The 21,915-nt window shown below is 31.5% G+C and overlaps 3 protein-coding genes across 4 annotated transcripts; 2 read left to right on the plus strand and 1 right to left on the minus strand.

Moving 5' to 3' along the window:
- The first annotated feature begins 1,181 nt into the window (after window positions 1-1,181).
- Window positions 1,182-4,949, plus strand: LOC109788601 (O-Glycosyl hydrolases family 17 protein). Its single transcript, XM_020347371.3, has 3 exons — window positions 1,182-1,974; window positions 2,232-3,738; window positions 3,911-4,949. Exons 1-2 carry the CDS (start codon window positions 1,893-1,895, stop codon window positions 3,296-3,298), a joined length of 1,149 nt encoding a protein of 382 aa, XP_020202960.1. The 5' UTR covers window positions 1,182-1,892; the 3' UTR covers window positions 3,299-3,738; window positions 3,911-4,949.
- A 5,212-nt stretch (window positions 4,950-10,161) lies between these two features.
- LOC109788612 (cyclin-A2-2) lies at window positions 10,162-16,035 on the plus strand. 2 transcript variants are annotated; one of them, XM_083077568.1, is made up of 12 exons: window positions 10,162-10,303; window positions 11,223-11,554; window positions 11,923-12,145; window positions 12,478-12,611; window positions 12,988-13,086; window positions 13,232-13,365; window positions 13,552-13,627; window positions 13,726-13,802; window positions 14,102-14,135; window positions 14,250-14,399; window positions 14,496-14,630; window positions 15,615-16,035. In XM_083077568.1, the coding sequence occupies exons 2-12, from the start codon at window positions 11,279-11,281 to the stop codon at window positions 15,675-15,677; spliced, it is 1,401 nt and encodes a 466-aa protein (XP_082933694.1). In that variant the 5' UTR covers window positions 10,162-10,303; window positions 11,223-11,278; the 3' UTR covers window positions 15,678-16,035. The 2 variants fall into 2 exon arrangements, with proteins under 2 accessions (XP_082933694.1, XP_082933695.1); XM_083077569.1 differs by lacking the exon at window positions 10,162-10,303 and adding an exon at window positions 10,355-10,459.
- Window positions 16,036-17,147: 1,112 nt separating this feature from the next.
- On the minus strand, window positions 17,148-20,553 carry LOC109788617 (serine/threonine protein phosphatase 2A 57 kDa regulatory subunit B' kappa isoform). Its single transcript, XM_020347390.3, has 2 exons — window positions 18,763-20,553; window positions 17,148-17,788 (listed from the first exon to the last, which is right to left on the minus strand). The coding sequence occupies exons 1-2, from the start codon at window positions 19,903-19,905 to the stop codon at window positions 17,450-17,452; spliced, it is 1,482 nt and encodes a 493-aa protein (XP_020202979.2). The 5' UTR covers window positions 19,906-20,553; the 3' UTR covers window positions 17,148-17,449.
- Window positions 20,554-21,915: the final 1,362 nt, after the last annotated feature.

Here is a 21,915-nt window from a genome sequence, read left to right on the forward strand (position 1 = left end):
AAAAATTAATTAACTATACTACAACTTAACTACACTGCACAACATGTTCTCAACTTACAACGTAATCACACATTCACCACCATTTCAAAATGACACACAAGTAACACCATAAAATCTTCAATTTTTCCACAAAGCAACATAGTATATGTCTAAAACATCATATATAACTTAAAGTTTGATCTTCATAAAGAGATTTTTTGTTGAAAAACATATTTATAATTTAAAATTTAAAAATTTAAAAGAAATTATATATATATATATATTTTAAATAATCATGTTATTAATATTAGTGTGAAATATTCATAAATTTATTAATAATTAATTTTTGTGTGAAATATTCATTAACTTTATTAATAATTAATTTTTATTGACAACCTGATATTTTCTGTAGTGTCTTCTTTTAATTAGTAAATCTAGTTGAAGACTATTTTTTCATGAATAGAACTTTGGTATTATGACATATGAATGAGATGCACTATATATATACAACATATTGGAAGAAGGATCAAACCAAGTGAAGCTTTTATATAAACAAGTGAATGATGACAAATCCAGTTAAGCCTTCGCAATAGACTTGTATTCTTGGTGTTTTTCCAATTCCGGAGCCAGCTATTCAGCTGGATAGGATATGAAGGAAAAGACAAATCAAAAACTACATAAGAACTCATGAAACGTATTCATCATATAAGTAAAGATAACTTAAAATGTATATAATACATAAGCATAAAGGGGTTATAAACATGGAAATAGAAAAATTATAAATATTATTTATCAATAAAATTAAATCAAGATGAACATTAATATATAATGAATTAAAATAACAAAGACTAAAATAAATAAGAATAAGAGTTTAGAGATAATTTGATTGAAATACGCTTAAATATTATTCTTAAAGATAAAATATTTTCGCTGATAAATTAATTTGTATTAAGTTATTTGTGTGCAGTAAAAAATTTCTAAATCCAAGAACATCATTTTAAAAAGATTTAATAATATTAAAAATAATTTTTAAAAAGAGAGATGAATCAATTATTATCTATATCTTTTACTCATACATGAGTATACATAGACTAGAGTATGACACAATACCAAAATCTATACATATATTAAAGTATGCACAGTTCCAAAATCTTTTTGCACAAAAGAAGGAAGTGCACCAAAAACAAACCTACAACTTACACCAAATAATGGATTTAATTCTTAAAACATCATTAAAACTAATTAAAAATATTAAAACAGAAATTGATTAAATAAAATAAAAGTGAAGACTTGGGCTGCACGTAACAGATAATAACTAGGATATTAATTAAATTTAAATGGATATATATAATTTAAATTTAAATTATAAAGTAATCTTTCAACAGAGGAATGAACACTAATTGGTTCAAATTTTTTGGACAACACACCTCCTATAATTGATACATATCTACCAAATTCACAATGCAGATTCCCGTACCATATTTTTGTTTAGATCTATTACTCTCCCTCTTTGATAATAGATTTCGATATGACTTTCTTTTCTCCTTTTTCCCTTTGTTTATATGTTTGTTAAGAGACGAAGGTTGCTTGACAAAACCTTCTTCTCCATCCTCGCAAGGAAAGATTATTCCCCTATCTTCCTGTTTACTTTCGTTACACTCATTGATTAATATATAATATACACAATGAATTCTACAATAAGCTTCAGTTTGAGATGCTAACCGTACTCTAATTCCGAGGCAGGTTTTATTTTCTTATACTAAATGTCACTAACGGGGGAGAAAAAAGAGAGAAGATTCAAAGGAAAAAGAGAAGATGCAATAGAGCAAGCAAAGCATCTCATGTTTACTTCATCATGGACTCAATTACCCATCATCCAGTGAGATTACTTCTTTATCACAGCTAGAGAAGCCATGGAGCAAAAAACATCTGTTGTGGCTTCTATACTCAATGCAACTACTTTGGTCGTGGTTGTTGCATTAGCTCTTATCCAAGGTAACATTCATTCTCCATAGTCCATTCTATTATAGAATAAACTCAAATACAGTAATAAGTATTACTAGTACTATTTTTTAATTAAAATTAAAGTTTTTTTCTCAGTAATATGTGTAATAAAAGATTCATTTGAATGTTAACACATATAATTAAGGTAAAACTCAAGCTAGTTAAAGTACAGTATCAATAACATTTATAGTACTACTGTAAGTTTTATTTCTATGTTGTTATTCATCTCATGTTTGACTAACTCACAGGAGTGCAAGGGATTGGAATTGGAATTGGTGTTAATTATGGCACAGTGGCAAACAACCTTCCTCCACCTGCTGAGGTTGCAAAATTTCTATCAAAATCCACCACAATCAATAGGGTGAGACTCTTTGATGCCAACCCAGAAATTCTACATGCCTTTGCTGACACTGGAATAGAGGTAACCATAACAGTCGCCAACGACCAAATCCCACACATCACTAACATAACCTATGCTCAACAATGGGTCAAAACCAATGTTCAACCTTTCATCCCAAAGACCAAACTAATCAGAATCCTTGTGGGCAACGAAGTGTTATCCACTGCCAACAAGCTTCTAATAAGCAACCTTGTCCCTGCCATGCAAACCCTTCACACAGCCCTCATGGAAGCATCATTAGACAATAGCATTAAAGTGTCCACACCACACTCTTTAGGCATTTTGTCAAACTCAAGTCCACCCTCTAGTGCCAAGTTTAGGCAAGGTTATGACACACATGTGCTTAAACCAATGCTTAATTTTCTTAGAGATTCCAATGCACCCTTTATGGTTAATCCATACCCTTTTTTTGGATGCTCTTCCAGCACACTTGATTATGCAATTTTCAGAACCAATTCTGGGGTCCTTGATGATGACACTAAGCTCCAATACACAAACATGTTGGATGCACAACTTGATGCTGTTTATTCAGCAATCAAGGTTTTGGGCTTTGAGGATGTGGAGATTGTTATTGCTGAAACGGGCTGGCCTTCTGTGGGTGATCCGGCCCAATTCGGTGTTGACCCCAAGACTGCTTCTGAGTATAATGGAAATCTCATACGCCATGTCACTTCTGGGGTTGGAACACCTCTCATGCCAAACAGAACATTTGATACTTACATTTTTGCTTTGTTTAATGAAAATTTAAAGCCTGGTCCAATATGTGAGAGGAACTTTGGGCTCTTCTGGCCCAATATGACTCCTGTTTATGACATCCCAATAATGAAGAACACTGTGGCTGTTGTTGCTAACAGTCATTGTAAATCATTTTTGTCAATCATGGTTGTTTTAAGCTTGGTTTGTGCATGGATTTAAGTTTGGCAATTGTTGTTTACACTTTTCCTTGAAGGAGAAATTGTTACATGATCTTAAATTATGGTTCTAATCAATTTTTATGTGACAAATTATATGGGACATCAAGATTGATCAGAATCATAAACTATGTAATAATTTCTCTCCTTATTTAATTTTTTTTTTAAAATATATCTTGACTGTTGATATAGTTTTAAAAAATCAGTTAGAGGAATACATTCCAACTAATTGTCGAGGGGTGTTATAATTTAATACATTTCAAAAATTTAGTTTTAAGTGTGCATGAAAAAATGTCACGTTGAAGAGATTTGCATGCATTTGTGTTCCGGTGTTGGAAGACATGTTTATGGTGGCGTGCATGGAGGACCCCAGTTTGAACGAACCGAACACTTGAGCTTTCGAATTTCAAACTGCGGGTGTTGAATTTGATTGATCTTTCTGAGGTAATTTCTTTTACTTTCCTAAGTGATTTTCTCTTACAAGAAAGATTAAAAGTTGTTCACGTTTGAGTGTCGAAATGTTATTTAACCACATGTATATGTTATTGAGTTTACATCAATGTTGAAGGCTGAAAGACTTGCCATGTATTTGAGTTATTTAATTCTCTCATCACAGGTACATCTATAACAGATTGAACAAGTCATTGGCTATGCAAGCATAGGTTATGATTTATTCAGGACTTCCCCAATCCCTTTCAAATTAACGACACTACAAAGTCATCTTACAATCCACAGTATAACAACACAAGGTAGATTCTCCAAACACAAGTGTAAAGCGGCAGAGAAATTAACAAGCGATTTGTTGAAGCACAACTTTAATTAGAAATTTGCATGTAACATTCAAGAAAAATAGAGGTTTCAACCAATTTTTTTTACTCGGCATGCCAAAGCGATAGGATTGCCATACTTTTTGTTGGGGAGAGGAGGGAATTAATATCCTATGTTACATATAGATATAAGGGGCAACATTCATTCATTAATCTTATTAAGATTTCATTTCCAATTGTGCTATGCCTTGTGTTGCTAGACAAGGTGTGATGCAATAGAATCTAGTAAATATTCTCATGGAGAACAAGTATTTTAACTACAATTTTAATTAATCAATTTTGGGTTTGTATAATCCAATCTGATGGACGAAGAAACTTGGAAATCTCATTCTCATACTAAATATGTTTTAACTATCTAATATCAATATATCCTCATTTAACAACATGAAATTTCAATTTTTTATTTATTTATAAGAATTACATGATGTGAATTCAAACTAAAGACTTAATTTATATTGCTTTCAACTCTTATTATTAGGCTAACCTTAGTTGTAATGATCCATCATAATTTCTATATTAACAGTGAATAACAACCAATAACTTAGAATTATAAGTTTATTGATATTTGATCATGTATTGTATACCATACACATGAAAGTGAAACAACTATACAAACATAAATGATATAAATACAATGATCTAATAAAAGTAAATTACACAATCTAAGTTGTCAGTTAAACAATTGTTATTATCAACTAGCTACTCTAAGGTAGCTCAAAATATCAGCATTGTCAATCTCAATATGGCCTCCAAAATAGATTCGACATAAACTTATCCATGCTCTGCTTACATATTAAATATAATCATCATAGTTCATCTACATTGAAACATGCAATGGTAAGTTAGAGTTTTAAGAGACAACATATATACAACACAACCACCACCAACATTAATATATTAACACATCTTTACTACACCTTCAACACTATCAACATACAGAATCTCAACACAACCAACATATATCGACACGAACAACTTAGTCTACTACAACACAATATCAACTTGAACATTATTACATCAATAGCTTAAATTTTTCATCAAAAACACGATATATACAACACAACAACTACATTTCAACTAAGAGATCTCCTATAACATGAGGTGAATAATTTAAGTGGTTTGATTCTATCGAACCAATAACACAAGGTGATCTTTTTGACTTGCTAGGTAAATAGCAAATTAGATATCAATCAACAACACAACAACTTGGTTTCTCAAATGTCGCCATTTAAACAAGGAAGTCTAGTACTACTGTCAAGGTAGAGCAATTACATATGGGCTTACCATGACATTAGCTAACTTAACTAAGCTTTGTATGGGATTAACTCATCAATTACTCTTCAAATACTACACCCTTTTGATACTCGATTAGGAACTAAATTCTTAACTTCATACTTTACTCAATTTGTCGCTTTATACACGTGCACCTTGACTTTGTCCACACACGGTACCAACTAAGGTGCGAAGGAGACTCAATTATCCTCTTCAAAGGTCAACTTTTCAATAAGAGTTTTCAACAAAATTGAATTGTCGGAGCACCACAACACAATATCCGCATAATGAGATATGCAACTTTAAAACAACCTCTCATCTAGTCTTAGGTTGATCAACACAACTCATAACATATATTATACATCTTCAACACAATTACAAAATTATACGTCATACAATTCAACTCCACTTTCATCTAGCATCATATACACCTAATCATCATCTTCACAAATCAACATGTATAACACGAGCAACAATTTTATCTCAACACATGCAACAAATCTATATACTTTATTCATGTTCATCAATTAACATACAATAAAATTATCTTAATTCCACCTCACACAACATAGCCAAGCAACTCCAAAATACATAGTGAACCAGCACTTAAAGCACCATTGGGCTTGCTCTAAGCAACAGAAACTCACTTTGAGCATCTAGAATCTGCTTAGAGCGAGCCTAGATAGAGAACACCCCAAGGAGTCTCAATCTAGTTGCTTTAAGCAAGCCATCCCTCGCTCTAAGTGAGCATAATTCACTTTAAGTGATGGTAGATAAAGACTACCCTTACAACACCATGTCAACTCGCTTTAAGTAAGTTCTTGCTTTGAGCCATTGAATCTCATTATGAGCATTCACAATTCATTTTAAGCAAGCCAAGTTAAAGATTACCTCTGATTTGGTCACACTTGCTTGCTTTGAGTGACCCTAGTGACGCTCTAAGCGAGTAAACCTAAAAACATGCATAAATATCAAAAAACAACTCATCAACTTAAGAAATTTCCCTCCCCTTAAAATTTTAAAATTCTCTCAATCTCACTCAATTCCTGCATATAACTCATTATATATCATCTATAAATCAACATGCAAAACCAACTCATCAACCAATGCATCAAATCTTTCTTCTTTCATCATGAACACCAAAAACCCAAATTTCAACATGTAACCCACTCTGAAATCAATCCACAGAGCTATGAATCTCCAAGAGTCTAACGACATTTAGTTCATAATCATATTAACAACTCAACAACTCCATTAAGTGAGAATTCTAGCTTTCTTTACCTTAGAATGGGGTGAAACTGGAGAAGCATTCCAAGCTACTCTAAGGTAGAAGAAGAGGAAGATGAGCTTCACACTCTTCATTAGCAACACACTCTTCATTAGCAACACAATGACTCAACTATGAGGATGTGAACCAACACTCCGCAACTGATCTCACTAGTTCAGGGAGCCTAGAAGAAGAAGAAGAAGTTAAAACTTGGAGCTTTTCTCTTTAGGGGTTCTCTCTCACTCACTAAGGTTTCTTAGAACAAAACTTATGAGATTTCATTATGAAACATAAACCTTATATACTTCTCCCCTCAGGATCAAACACGATCTCTGTCTAAAAAAAACTCTCAATTAACAGAAAACTCATGAGAAATTCTTTAACTCACCTTCCCATCACTAAACAACTTACCAACCTCAACACATATAATTTAAAAACAACACCAACACTAAGAGACTCACTGTGTGACATTAGTAGTTTCATGAAATACCACTTTAATAATATATTATATGCCGTATAAAATTTTATTTAATATTTTTAATTAAATTTTAATTACTTCAATTAAAATTGTATCTAAATGATATTACAAATAAAAAATTATATTATAAATAAATAATATATTTTTTTATTAGTAGCAACTACTAGGTTTGAATTTAGAATTACATGTAAACTATTCAACTCTCCCAGACAATATTATGATAAAAAGTTTGATTGAAACATCAAGAAACCTTTAATATTATTGTTGTAATTTTTCTTATAAATAAAAAAATAATTACGAGTCTTTATTATGTTATCTAAATTATAAGTATTTTTTTAATTAGTTTATTTTTTTAATCCCTCCATTAGATTTATTTCTAAAATGACTAAATCAAACATTTTCACAATATTTAATTATTAAATGAATGTTAAACTTGAATAATTCATAAAATTCACAGGTAAAAAAAATAGTCTTTTTTATTCAACTAAACAAACTAATTGTAATTATATATCGCTGACTTGTAATTACTCGTTAAATACGTGGAAAAATCAAATTTTAGTAAAATAGGTGGAATATGTTAGTTAAATAATAGTAACTCATACACTTATGAAATTTTTTAAAATATATTTTTTACAATACATTTTGTAACTCATTTTTTTTAATATATCAACTACCTTACTGAATATAGCTGTTTTTCTTTTTAAATTTTCTATTAATTATAAAAAAAAAAATTGCACAAAATTATAGTGCAATTCAATACTAGAGACATTTTCGTAAAATGAGTTAAATAATAGTAACTCATACACTTATGAAATTTTTTAAAATATATTTTTTACAATACATTTTGTAACTCATTTTTTAAATATATCAACTACCTTACTGAATATAGCTGTTTTTCTTTTTAAATTTTCTATAAATTATAAAAAAAAATTGCACAAAATTATAGTGCAATACTAGAGACATTTTCTTCCAAATGCTTTCTTTATTATCCATACAAATTTACTAAAAATAATATATATTTTTTTACAAGTTTAACGTCTCATTTAATTAATCTATTCTTATTTGTGATTTTGAACAGGTGTCAATAAATAAAATATTTGAGAATTGATATTATTAAATATTAATTATCATGTTATTTATCTAATATTGATAAATGTTATGATTTTAATACAATCAATATTAATATAATTTGACTAGTATTGCATAATTAAATTTGAAAGTAAAAATTGTAAATTGAATATTAAAGAAGATAAAAAAAATATAGTTTAGCCTATTTATTTTTGTTATATATAAAATGGAATTTTATATTATGAGTTAAAAATATAAATGAATTACTGAACTAGGTGGTGATAGAAAGGGGAAAATTTTGTAAAGGAAAAAAAATCAATTGGTTAAATTCCCTCTCAATCACTTTTATTATATTTTAAATCATAAATTTTGTTTAGACTAAAATTAGATACTTAAAAAATAAAATTACACATTAATAATAAAAGATTATAATTTATTTTAATAGTATTACATATTAATTATTTTCATTATTTGTTTAATGTTTCATCATAATCGATATTATAATTTTAATAACTAATAAATACACATTTAAAGATCAAACAAAAGTTATAAATTTTATAAATTAAGAAACTAAAATAATGGATTAGATAATATTTATAAAATCAAACGTATTATATACTACAAATATTTATTTATTACATAATTTTTAAACTTAATTAACTACAAAATTCACATACAGACAAACTGTTCTAATTATATTATGTTGACTTATAATTACTACAAATAAAATATTAACAAATATAAAAATTAAATATTAGTAAGATTTTAATATGCTTTTAATTCTTGTAAAATGAATTATTTTTTATTTTTACTTCTGTAAAATTTTTATTTTTAAAAATTAAAATTAGTTTTTAATTCATAATATCATATAATTGTTTTAATTTTTAAGTACTTTTGTGTTTATCATATACTCAAGAGATTATTTTTAATAAAACTTACAACTATATTGATTGTTAGTATGTGACACCTTTATAATTTTTTTAAATAAATGTTATTTATCTATCTTAAAATAAATATTAAAAATTAAATATAATTATTTTAGATTTTAGAAAGATGAAAATAAAAAAATATTTTATAAAAATAAAATCAAAATATTTTCATTTTTTTGAGGCTAAAAAAATAAATTTAAAATTTAGAAAAATAAAAAATAAAAAAAGTTATAAAAATTAAAATCAAAATTCACTCACTTTATAGAAATAAAGACATATTTAAACTTATTAATAAAATATGTGAAAAGATATTCCATTCATCTCACGAACAATCTTTTATTTATAGAAAAATATTATTATTTTTAGAATACATTTCTATAACTCCTTTTTTATTATTATTTTATCAACTACTTCCGTTTTATTTTATTTGATATTGAAGGTTTTTCTCATACACTAAATTTTAAATTTTAATAAAATTTATTGTATAAATTCTTAATACACTTTTTATCTTTTATGTTTACTATTTTCTCCCTTTATATTCCTTTTATATTTTCTCGTTCCATCATATATATATATAATAAATATGTTTAATGCTTCCTTTATATATAAATTAACAGATAGCAATTGAATTGAAATATTTTATTTTTTCACTAAAATGTCAAATAAAATGAAACGAAAAACGTATGTAATTCAATATTTTTCTCTCGATTATAATAATTTTATGCAAAATTACCATACATGTAATTTTTCCTTATTAGAATTAGGAAGCCATTTTATATACGACTTTAAATATAATTATTATAAAAGTTAATAATTTATGATCGAACCAAAAATATGTTTTTTCTTTTATATATCAAATATACATTCTAACTAATTATATAAAAAATATTAGAAAACATTACAAAAAAGTAAAATCATATTAATACAAAAAATAATTTTACTCTGGTAATAATAAATGCGGTGCAGAACTTTTATTACGTAAAATTAAAACTTGTCTTTTCATAATTTCAATTATATAAATAATTAGACATAATGGAAAAAAGTGGAAGGTCGAGACTTTTCAAGTTTTGAACTGTGTCTCGATCCCGCTCTCTCACCACGCTCCTCTCTTTTGCTTATATCAACACACTCTGCTCTTTCGATCTCTCACACTTCGCTTTTTCCGAAGGTAACATTTTCTCTCATTCTTCATCGTCTACTGTGTTTCTCAGTACTTTATTATTATTTTTTTCTTCTTTTGAGGTATTTTCTTTTCATTCTGTTGAGGATGTTGTGTCTCAGTCTATGGATCTTGCCTCCAGCTGCATTGCTTCTTCAAGTTTACGTAAATTTCTCTTCTTTTTTCCTTTGGGTATGGAGGGTCAAATTTTACGTACGTGGGCTTTTCAAGCTGTGTTATCGTTTCTCTGATTTCAGTTTGGAGTGAAATGCTGAAGGGAGGGAATGGAAATGATGTGGGAGTTTTGATTGTGCTTTGTTTGCGAATTGTTTTTGAGTGGTTGTTGTTGTATTCGTGTTAGGGTTGGGTCAATGTGGTTTTTGTTTTTCTTTTTACTATGATTAATTTTTTGAAATCTTTTTTTTTTATTTTTTTTTATAGCTTGTTGGTCATACACTTTTTCTCAGCAACTAAACCTTATTGTCAGTTGCAGCATTTTGTTTATTCAATGAATCAGGAAAAAATATGACAGGGAAAAGGAAAGTAAAAGATCTGGGGCATAACTTGTAAATTTTGACTTTTCACTAAGCATGGGAATGTAATCATGGTAGAACCAATTCACGGTCTTTTTATTGTTTCTGTTGGAAATTGGAGTATTTAATGATGATTACCCTTCCAAGTAGCTTAGTTAGTGTTTAACAGCATTTTGTTTATTCTGGGGGAGGAAAAAAATTTGAGACATACCTTGCAGATTTTTGTTGGTTTTGACTTTTGACTGATAATCATGGTGGAACCAATTCATATAAAGAATGTTCAAAAAGATGAAGCCCTTGAATGAACATCAAGATATAATATTAAGTCTTTCTTAGGCACTGTTTTATTTGATTGCTGTTATCTTATGAATGTTAATTTGGTGTTTGAAGAACAGGTGTGAACAGGATTTTCGTTTAAAACAATTGGTCGCTCTTCTTGGAGGCACACACAATGTATAAAGTAAACACAAATTGTGCCAAAGATGAAGAGCGTCCACTCCGAATAACCAGAGCAAGGGCTAGAGCCTTGAGAGGGGCTCCTCCCTACGCAAGACCCTCCGTTAAAAATGAGCAGAAAAACGTCCGTAGAGTGAATTCCAAAAGAGCAGCTTCTGAAAACAAAACTTCTGTGGCTGCTCCTGCTCTTGTCCAGCATAAGGGAAGGGCAGTGTTTACAGATGTAACAAACATCTCACATGATGAGTGTACTAAGGCGTCGAGAATTCAGGTAAGCGTGAAACACTCACGTTGTCATCAAAGGCAAATTTCAAATCATCAATGTTATATAGTTATAGTGATAGTGGGAGTAAACATTTGTTTTTGAGAGTTATTCTCCTTTGAAAGTACAAAAAACTTTTGATCTAGCATCCTGTATTCTTATTTTTTTTGGGAACTATATTATTGATACAAAATATTCATTAACTTTGCTGGTAATTAATCTCCTTCGAAAAACTTAGTTGACTACCTCTAAACCTGGTTTCTCTCCTACCATATTTTTCTTCACACACAAAACTCGTACACTTATGAAGATCGAGTCTAAATAATGAAAGTACACTTTTTTTTTATGATGATGTTGGTTGACTATCCATTGTATAGGTCAAAGGAGTTTATACGAAGAAAAGCACAAAGCAAGCTTCAGGTGTTTCCATTGAAGTTTCATCATTGCAACAGGATGTTAGAACAAAGTTAGCTGAAGAATTATCCACAACAGGGATGGTAGAATCGAATGACACCATAAGAGAGCGTGTTATAGCAAACACCACCCTTTCATTGCTAAACTCTGTGAAATCTGATGAACTTCGGAGCTCTCCAAACAAAGGTTTTTCAATAATCTCATGTTACTAGTAGTATGCAACAAACTTTAGGTATATAATATGACATGCTGAATCACCCATTGTACAAATGATATTTTTAACTCTCTGGTTACTTTCTCAAAAATATATTTGTTGCTTGTCTTTTTCTCAACTAATTGGACCGTATTTCTTATGATTAACAGTTTGAGAATGCAAAATACTAGTATTGATATACAAGGAATTTTCAAGTTCAAGGAGTTAGTGTTACATGATAGCTCGATTGATTACCCGTAAAAAGAGTTATCTTCGAAGTTAGAATCCTGTAATTATTGTTTTGTTCTCTTGTTGGATTGTGCAGGCATAGATATGATCTGTGAGAAGCTAGGAACCTCAGACTCCCTGCCTATTGTGGACATTGATTCAGAGTTAAAAGATCCTCAAGTTTGGAGTTCTTATGCCCCTGACATATACAGCAATATTCGAGTCACAGAGGTTTGTGATGCGGTGATCTAATTACTTTTTTTTACCGTGATATGTTGCTACTATACAATTAGTTTATGCAAGTGTGACAATTTCAATAGCTTCTGTTAAACAATGGTGTGATATAATTATATAAACCTTAACTGCTGCTTTCTCTGGTATTTTCACAGTCTGACTACATTCATAATAAAGTTCTTTCAGAATATAACATCAGCTGTTAGCAAAATAGCAAGTATTCATGGATAGAAGAGGGCAAATTTTATTTAGTATATTAATATTGCCTGCATAAAAGAACTTTATAGAGTAATACTTTTACAATACTGAGAAAAGAGAAGGATACTTTCACTACAAAAAAAATTGACGGTGTGTTTTGGTGAAATCTCTCCAGCTTGAAAGGAAACCACTCACCAACTACAACTACATGGAGAAGTTGCAGCATGATATTAATCCAAACATGCGCGGAATTCTGGTTGATTGGCTCGTAGAGGTTAGTCTCGTGGCTGTGGCATCATGTATTCATTATCATGTTCATCCCATAGTCATATTTGAAATACACAATCTGCAATTACTGTTTGAGTTGGCCATCAAGCTTTGTTTGTGAGTTTGCTGAAGGTTTTCTATATCCCTTTCAGGTTTCCGAGGAATACAAGTTGGTTCCAGACACTCTTTACCTGACAGTGAACCTCATTGATCGGTATCTCTCAACAAGATTCATTCAGAAGCAAAGGCTCCAGTTGCTCGGTGTTACTTGCATGCTTATTGCATCGTAAGTTCCAAACTTTGTAAAGGTCCTGATTGAGATAGAAGTTTCCCTATCTCTTTGAACTCTTAAGCGGGGACATTAAGGCTTCTAAAATGATAATTGATTATGACACTCAGATATTACAAGTAGTAATTTTATCAATACCATTTGGTCTTAGATGTGTTTTTTTTTTTTTTTTCTTTTATGAAGAAAGTATGAAGAGATATGTGCACCTCGAGTGGAGGAATTTTGCTTCATCACAGATAATACATACTCAAAAGAAGAGGTACTGTATTTGGTAGTACGGCTGGAATCTTCCGTCTGTTTTTAAAAGTAGTATTCGTGATGATTGATATATAAAACACCTAATCTGTCATTTGATAGGTATTGAAAATGGAGAGAGAAGTACTAAATCTTCTGTATTTTCAGTTATCTGTTCCCACAATCAAAACATTTCTCAGGTATGCAATATATATATAGTAACTACGGTTCTCATTTTAAAACTATAAATTTGGACCATATACTTAAGTGGATAGTCAAGATTAAAAGTTAGATAGCGGTCACATGAACACTTAAAATTATGTATATATATTTTTAATCTTGAACATTCAAATAAAATTTAATACACTATTGTTCTTATTTCTTATAATAAAATGAATTCTCAGTTGATACCAGCTCCCTGAATATATCCACGTTTTGTTGGAAATCGTCACTTAGTTATAACTTAATAGAAGTATGACGATCTTTTCTTGGTTTTCAGGAGATTCATCCAAGCAGCACAATCTTCTTACAAGGTACTACAGTAGTTATCTACTATCCATCCACAATTTATTTAACTTTTTTAGGTGATTTTATTATGCAGAAAGGAAGAATGCAAATTAACTTGGTAATTTCATCCTGTTATACAGGCTCCTTGTATTGAACTGGAATTCCTGGCAAATTATTTAGCAGAGCTTGCTCTTGTTGAACACAGCTTCTTCCAGTTTCTACCTTCCCTTGTAGCTGCATCTGCTGTCTTCCTTGCCAGATGGACCCTGAACGACTCAGAACATCCATGGGTATGCACTGTTGTTGAATGCCTAATTGCAAGTTCACCGTTCCCCTTTGTGTAGAGATGTAAATAAATTTTAAGAGTCTCGTGCCTTTATTTGCAGAATCCAACTCTGGAGCACTATACAAACTACAAAGCTTCAGAGCTCAAAACTGTTGTTCTTGCACTGCAAGAACTGCAAATTAATACCAAAGGCTGTCCCTTGAATGCTGTACGCGAGAAATATAAACAACAGAAGGTTAGAACTTAGAAGTGTGCACATTATTTGACGAAGTCTTATCCCTTTTTCAGTTGACTAAAGTTTTTAACTCCACTAGTCACATACCAAAATTGCTATATATCCCAAGACATACATAACATTATTGTACCGTTCAAAACATATTTTCTGCCCCCACCCTCCTTTTAATGTCAAACGGGTCCAGTTTGAAATATATGTTAACGTTTCAATTATAAATTTAATACATATATCCAATATTTTTTAAACCCTATATGAAAAATTATGTCTCGGTCCCTACATTAAAAATTATTTACATGTCCCTATCATTTTGTTTTGGCTTAAATATGCTTTTAACTCTTAAACTTCAGATAAATTTATTTTTAATTTTTTAAATTTAAAATTAATATTTTTAGTTCGTATAATTTAAAAAAAATATATATTTTATTTTATATATTTAAATTTTGTTAAAAAATTTATCAAATACTATGACATAAAATTTAACTATTGATATCTTTATTAATAAAAATATCATTAAATTCAGTTAATTTTATATAATTTTTAAACATGTCATTTTTAAATATATTATTAATGATTTTAAGAAGTGAAATAAAATTTTTAAAAATTACGAAAATTAAAAATAATAATTTTAAATTTGATGAATAAAAATAAATTTATTTTAAATTTAAGAAATTAAAAATATACATAAATTTTTTATTATTTTTTTTATGGTAATATCAATTCACAATCATTTGATAAATGGCACTTGGCAGGATCATCATAATTATTTTTTATAATGTAAGGACTTGAAAGAAAAGTGGTGTTAGGCAGACCAAAATTTAATGTAAAATTATATAATTATGGAGAAAATGGGGGTGCTTAAGGGGCTCTTATTCTGCTTTATTTATTGAACCTATATGAACCGGCAAAATAATATGCACGTCTTTATCATTGCTGAAAAAGGCCTTGAGATAATTAAATGACAGTGACTTTTGCTTCCTGTCACAGTTCAATTGTGTGGCAAACCTGTCTCCAAAGCTGGTGCAGTCACTCTTCCAGGTCCAAGTGTAAATGTTTTTGGCTGTTTCCTAAAGACTAAAGGATGACTTGATTGACTTCAGAATTTCTAGCACAGTGATGCTTGATATCATCATCAGTTATATATTTTACCATTCTTTTTTATCATCAATCCCCACTTACTGTTCTGTAGTTGTAATGTGTAAGGTGGTGTAAAATTCTGGTTCTTCCAGATCTTGTAAAACGAAATTTTTACCCCAATGATACAGTTCAAAGAGTGAGTTGATGTACTAACACCCAGTAGGCTTCATTTTGAATGACACATTATGCAACAAAGCCGTACCGAAACATTTGTATGTAATAAAAATTACGTTACATACAATTTATTTTAATCACTAGATATCATTTCCAAGGCACTACTTTACCATTTTACATTTGCAGCAGTGCATCATAACTCATACTCAAGGCACAAAGCAAGCTTCCCAAGGATTTATCGTGAATTTGGGAAGATTGTCGTAGTTATTTGGATTCCTCTGCATTAAGACGCTTAAACCATGCACTTTATAAATAAATATTAATAGTTATAAAGCCTGTTTGGATAAGATTTTTCTGAATCACATAACCCAAACAGACCCATTGGATAACTCTCCTGCCCTTTAATTTTAATCTTGAAGCATTTCTTTCAACAAAAAAAAAAAAAAAAAAAATCTTGAAGCATTGAATTTTTCAACCAATTGTCTAAAGTGTTAACCGCAATACATGTCGGGTTAAAAAAAAGTAGTTTCATGAATTGAGACCTACCTACCCTCTTCCAGTGGGGGCCGAAAAAAGAAAATACTGAGTCCAATTAACTACTGTGATGTAAGTCCAGCCTTTCCTTTTGACGCAAAAGAAAAAGAAGCTTTTCACTGGTAGGGCTCCAAAATTCCTAATTTCCTCTTTATGAGCGTTGGTCCAACAGTTTGTGGTTAAACACAAAAAAATCGTTTGATTTTCAGTCAATCATTATTTACAATGTTGGTGTTGGTACTTTCACGTTTAAATAAAATTTATAAATATTAAAGTTTTTAAAAAATGATGTGGATAGAAGATTTCATAATTTCTTCTTAATTAGCAAGTGTAAAATGCATTCCACTACCAGTAGATAAAAATTAAACTAAAAAGCTAACATCTTTTAATTTAAATAATTTTAACAAATTAGTCTTAGTTGTCAATTTTTTTATCTTAATTATCAATTTTAGAATATTGTGTGAATTATATATAAACCAAAATAATAATTCTCACATGAAGCCTTCATTTCCATTAAACCATTTTAGTATCTCCCAAATTTACAAAATTGTTAGATGGCCTTGACGTGGCATCAAGGCTTAAAAACTAAAATCACAACCTTAATCATGTATATAATTCATTAAGCGATTGATACCTTAATCTGCAATGCCTGTATAGCAAAGCAAATCCTTCCTAATTATTATTGTTCAAGCTCACTTGTTATAAGCGGGAAGGGCAAAGAAGCACAGAACAGAATTTTGGAAATAGGCTTATACAGAAAATGGTTTGATCACTGCATGGTCCTTCTCATCACTTATCAGAAGGAGGCAATTAAGTTGCTACCATACAGTGGCAATCAAAAGCATGTTACAAGGTACAACAACATCTGGCTGCCAGAAGCATCAAAAGCATCATGTAGGAACCAAAAACAAAAAGCTTACTCCCAATAACAGCCATTTACCACTTTTTCTAGTGGTTTTCCACCATTACAGGAGGAAAGAGATAAGGATTAAGTGTCTGACATACATACATTCATGCATACATACGCTACATGGTTATCAAAGTGGAGACACTAAAACTGGGGTATTTCCAATCACAGGCTGGAGACTGGCTGCATGCTCTAGTTGTTTCCAGGCTTCCTTGCGCTTCTCAGCTCCGGCATTTAGCATCGCTTCTTCTTCCTTGAACTGAGAATGACAAGCCAGGAACAGCTTCTCATCCATCTCCACAAACATTTTTCTAACATTATGAGTTAGGTTGTGCACTGCCTGGCTCCAGTGGCCCTGAGAATTCTTCTCTAAGGCTGGAAATACGATCGGCAGGATTACCTGACGGTTGTGAGCAATCAAGTTGACAATGTGGTCGTTGTTCCATAAGAAAAGGGCTCTTTCAGCCACCTGAAACAACCCATGTTGAATAAAAAGGGGTTATATTTTAGCAAATGACAAACAAGCATGTTAAAAGAAACAAATAAGATACACAAATGAATGAAGATGGCGACAAATTGCAGCAATTAAACCATCAATTTGAAAAGGCAAGAGAGTCGGTTGCCACTCCCAAGAGGAGGTTCAAGGAACTTGGGAAATATACTTCAAGAAAATATGGAGAGCTCTGATGAAACAAATACAAACTATTTTCAGTTTCATATCCTATTAGTGACCTCTCACCCAAAATTAATGCAATCAAACAAATCACCCTTGCGGAAAAATCTCCCAACAAAAGTTGCAGTTCTTTGAGAAGCTTAGCATTATTAGTCTCTACTCTATGATGTGAGGAGAGCCTCTACTTAAATGGGAGTCTAGTGATTGCCACTGAACTAATACAGGAATCGCGCTCCTACAACAATCCCATTAAGGATGGATAAACCAGGCATTGATACCTGTTGAGGTAGAGGAGACGAAAAGCCAGGCTGTGAAACAAAAACGTTTCCTTCAATTTAAACATTAGTTTGGTATCTTGACCAAGGAAATACAGGATACACACTCCCCAAATGGATTTCTCTTTCCAACCCAATGGCGATGACATAGATGCGTGAGTCCCATAATGGCTGGGCGTGAAACACAGGACCCCATATTATAGCAGGGGCTCTAGTGTTCTACTTCTACATCTTAAAGAGAGACTATAACGGAGTCTTTGCAAGTGTGCTTAGAATCTGTTTGAATACAAATTTAGAACTTTTGAGAACTTCTTTATAATTTTTATTTATTTATTTTCAATAAATAAAGTCTTTTAAGCTTGTATTCAAACAGACTCTTAATAATACAATGCCAAAATGACTGTAAAAGCAAATATAGTTATAGACCACAGATTTCATTCCTATACAAAAGCATGCAAATAATGAGGATTCACTTGAAGAGAATAACAATTGTACCTGAAAGTGCAAGCTGTTAATGCAGCATCCAATCCGCCAAAACAAAGGCACCATGACCCTCTGGAACTCTACCATGTTAATAACTTCCAAAATTTCTTCCAGTTCACCCAGGAACATCACCTCTTTCTGACTATTCGTTATCGGCCAATACTTCAACAACCCCCTAATCACAATGCTGGCCAACTTAGGCTCTTTCTCGATAAACTGCGTGACGCAGTAAGACAACTGCTGGAAGTAGACCCCCATGGACTTGGGCTTGTGCAAGGGGATCAAAACCCTCCACAAAAAGATCTTGTGCTCCTCCTTCAAAGGCAAAGCAAAACCGCTAATTATGCTCCCGAAAATCTCCAACAACTCCGCCACCCCGTTGTGCCTCTCAGTCTCAAACACAAACCTATAAAACAAGTTGTTAATAGATTTCCTAATGTAGGGCCTATGCACCATGAACTTGCCATAAACCCTATGCAGAATGGTCTTCAAGCAGTCCCTCTCCCTAGGATCCTCCGAATCAAACAACTCCAACAACCTTAAAATAAACGAATGGTCGATGAACTTCTTAGCAACCTTAGCATCAAGGCAATTCGAGGTTATAAACTTGAGCAGCAATTCATACACAAGCTGCAAATGAGGCCAAGCGGGATCAAACGCTGGCTCATCATCATCATTCTCACCACCACGATTGGACCTATAATTTGGCGGGAAAACGCGAAAGAGATTAATAGCACACATTCTACACAGAGCGAGAATAGAAGCTTCACCGAATCTAGAGGACCCACAAGAGGAAACGAAATCAACGAGTTCCACCAAGGTTCTTCTTTTAACCTCTTTCTCAACCGTGTTCTTACCAGGGTCCGTGAAATCGAACGTGACGCAACACAGGCTCAGCTTGCTCACGAAAAGGGTCATCTTCTCCGAGCTCGGAACATCCTTAAACGGCACCAAAGGTTCTATCACCGACACCGTGCTCGCCGGGAACACAGCCGACGAGGACGTCCGTTTCGCGGCGGCGGAGCTCCCGCCGCCGTGCTGGCGGCTGTTTCTGCGCGGGGAAACGTCCGAGCGCGACGAGTCGCCTCGGTATGACTCGTCCGAGTCGGGCTTCGAGTTCTTGCGAGGGAGTTTACTGAGGAATTGCTTCAGCATGGCGACCCGGATGGTGGAAGCGGTAAATTTTGAAGCTTTAGATGAAACCCATTAAGGAAATGAAATCAATGTGGCACGAAAATCAATGGGTTCTTCCTGAAGGAAACAACAATGAGGAAGAAAGAAACCCTAGATCTCGGTCATGGAGAATGAGGGGAAATTGGAAGCAACGTGAGGGGAGGTGCATGAGATTGAGCCGAGGAATTTAACTGGGTCGAGGGAAATTTGCGATTTTGCGGCATGCATTGGTGAGAAATGGAACCTTGAAGATTGTGAAAGGGAACAAAAAAAACGGAAATGTATTGTTACCAGAAAAAGGGTGAGAAATAATTAACATTAGAAAATCGGCATTTCTGAATTTATTTTTTCTTTCTCGGGAATGTGGGAAAAAGAGAAACGAAACTTGTCAAGGTTCTATGATTCTAGGGCTGAGACACGAATTGAAAGAGGGAATGTGTTGCAGATCAAGAAGGTGTTTGTTGTGTTGTTGATGAATAATGTGATCCACCGCCATGGAACTCAGAAATAAAGAAAAACAGAAAAGTACAATGAGGCAATGGCTGGTTTTAACTTCTTTTGCTCTAGTTTAGGGGGGGATTAATTATTCTTATTAACAAATATTAATGGCACTTCCTATCTACATTGCATTTGCATAGTGTTGTATTTAATTGGCACAATGGTAATGATTTAGGGTAATTTGTTTGCATTGGTGGATTTTTGTATAGATAATAATTGAAGGATAAGAAGCATGGGTAGATTTAGGAGAGGAACACGTGTAACTGTGCGTATGTAAGGAAAAGGGAAAGTGAGCCTGTAAAACTAGGGACATCAGACATGACATGGTTTCGTGCCCCTGTCCCTGTCTACAGATATGAAAATTACATATGCCTATATAATGTTTATCTTTATCCTAACCAATTTTTGGGTACTATGGTCATAATAGTATTATTTAACTAAATATGTTATTTATGATGAAATGAAAATATTTTTTCTTAAGTCATTATATTTAAAGATCACTTTAAATTTCAACTAATTGAAATTATGATAACTAAAATAAAATTAGTTAAGTGATAAAGTTGTACAAATTAGAACGAGGGTAATTTTAAATATATGTCATGAGTTAAAGTAATGATTACAACTCATTTGAGTGAAAGAAAAGAAAAGTAAATTTGAGTGTTTAAGACTATGAAAGTAATATACCCATTGATTATTTTTGTTAACAATTATTTCACTCCAATCAATGATGGCTATTTTTAGCTCTCTTGTTTTTGGCCTGTCTTTAACTCTGATATAAAAACAAAATCACCAAAATCATAAGAATCATGACTGACATCGTGAACAAATTCTCTCAAATGAAAAAAAAAAAAAAAACTTGAATATCGAAATTTCGGTCTTAATTTTTTTAAACTCTCGTTTTACAATAAATAAATTTTATTGAAATTTCTTTTAATGATTAGAATCTATCCAATAAAAATGTAATCGGAAAGGATCATTCCCATGTAGGCCTTATTCGTGTTTCTTTTTACAGGAAATCACAAAAATCATAAGAATTATTAGTTAATAGGTAAATTCTTAAATTATCCAAATTTAGTTATGGCAGAGGGCCAGACATGATATTTTTCCTCACTCACTCAAATAATTTTTTCTTTACGTTAAATGTATTTCTTATCTCAGAAATTTGATGGAATAGCACTCAATTTTTAGTTAAGGACATCCTGATTTACTAAATATATAACAGCTTCAAACTTTTACTCTTTCCTTTTTTTCATTTTTCATTTTTCAGAGAAAGAAGTTATTGTGTGACTATCCAAATAGGGTTGATCTTTAAATAATTTGTTTGTATTATGGGAGAAGCATCTTTTAATCCTTTAATTTTGGCTAACGTTATAAGTATGAAAATAAAAATAATTATTAAAAGAAATATCTTTGTTTTATATATTATTATAGATAAATTATATATTTATTTGGGCGATGAAATATAGAGAAAGGTTTGAAAATTGAAAGGCAGCG

The sequence above is a fragment of the Cajanus cajan genome, chromosome 6 (assembly GCF_000230855.2).
Source record: "Cajanus cajan strain Asha chromosome 6, NIPB_CcT2T_4, whole genome shotgun sequence".
Taxonomy (NCBI): Eukaryota; Viridiplantae; Streptophyta; class Magnoliopsida; order Fabales; family Fabaceae; genus Cajanus; species Cajanus cajan.

Excerpts from the sequence above, each read along its gene's own strand:
- LOC109788601 (XM_020347371.3), top strand. The coding sequence starts at position 1,893 with ATGGAGCAAAAAACATCTGTTGTGGCTTCTATACTCAATGCAACTACT. Across the intron at positions 1,975-2,231 it reads TGCATTAGCTCTTATCCAAG|GAGTGCAAGGGATTGGAATT; the intron begins GTAACATTCATT and ends ACTAACTCACAG.
- LOC109788612 (XM_083077568.1), top strand. The coding sequence starts at position 11,279 with ATGTATAAAGTAAACACAAATTGTGCCAAAGATGAAGAGCGTCCACTC. Across the intron at positions 13,366-13,551 it reads ACTTGCATGCTTATTGCATC|AAAGTATGAAGAGATATGTG; the intron begins GTAAGTTCCAAA and ends TCTTTTATGAAG. Across the intron at positions 14,136-14,249 it reads CAGCACAATCTTCTTACAAG|GCTCCTTGTATTGAACTGGA; the intron begins GTACTACAGTAG and ends CCTGTTATACAG.
- LOC109788617 (XM_020347390.3), bottom strand. The coding sequence starts at position 19,905 with ATGCTGAAGCAATTCCTCAGTAAACTCCCTCGCAAGAACTCGAAGCCC. Across the intron at positions 17,789-18,762 it reads TTAACAGCTTGCACTTTCAG|GTGGCTGAAAGAGCCCTTTT; the intron begins GTACAATTGTTA and ends GGGTTGTTTCAG.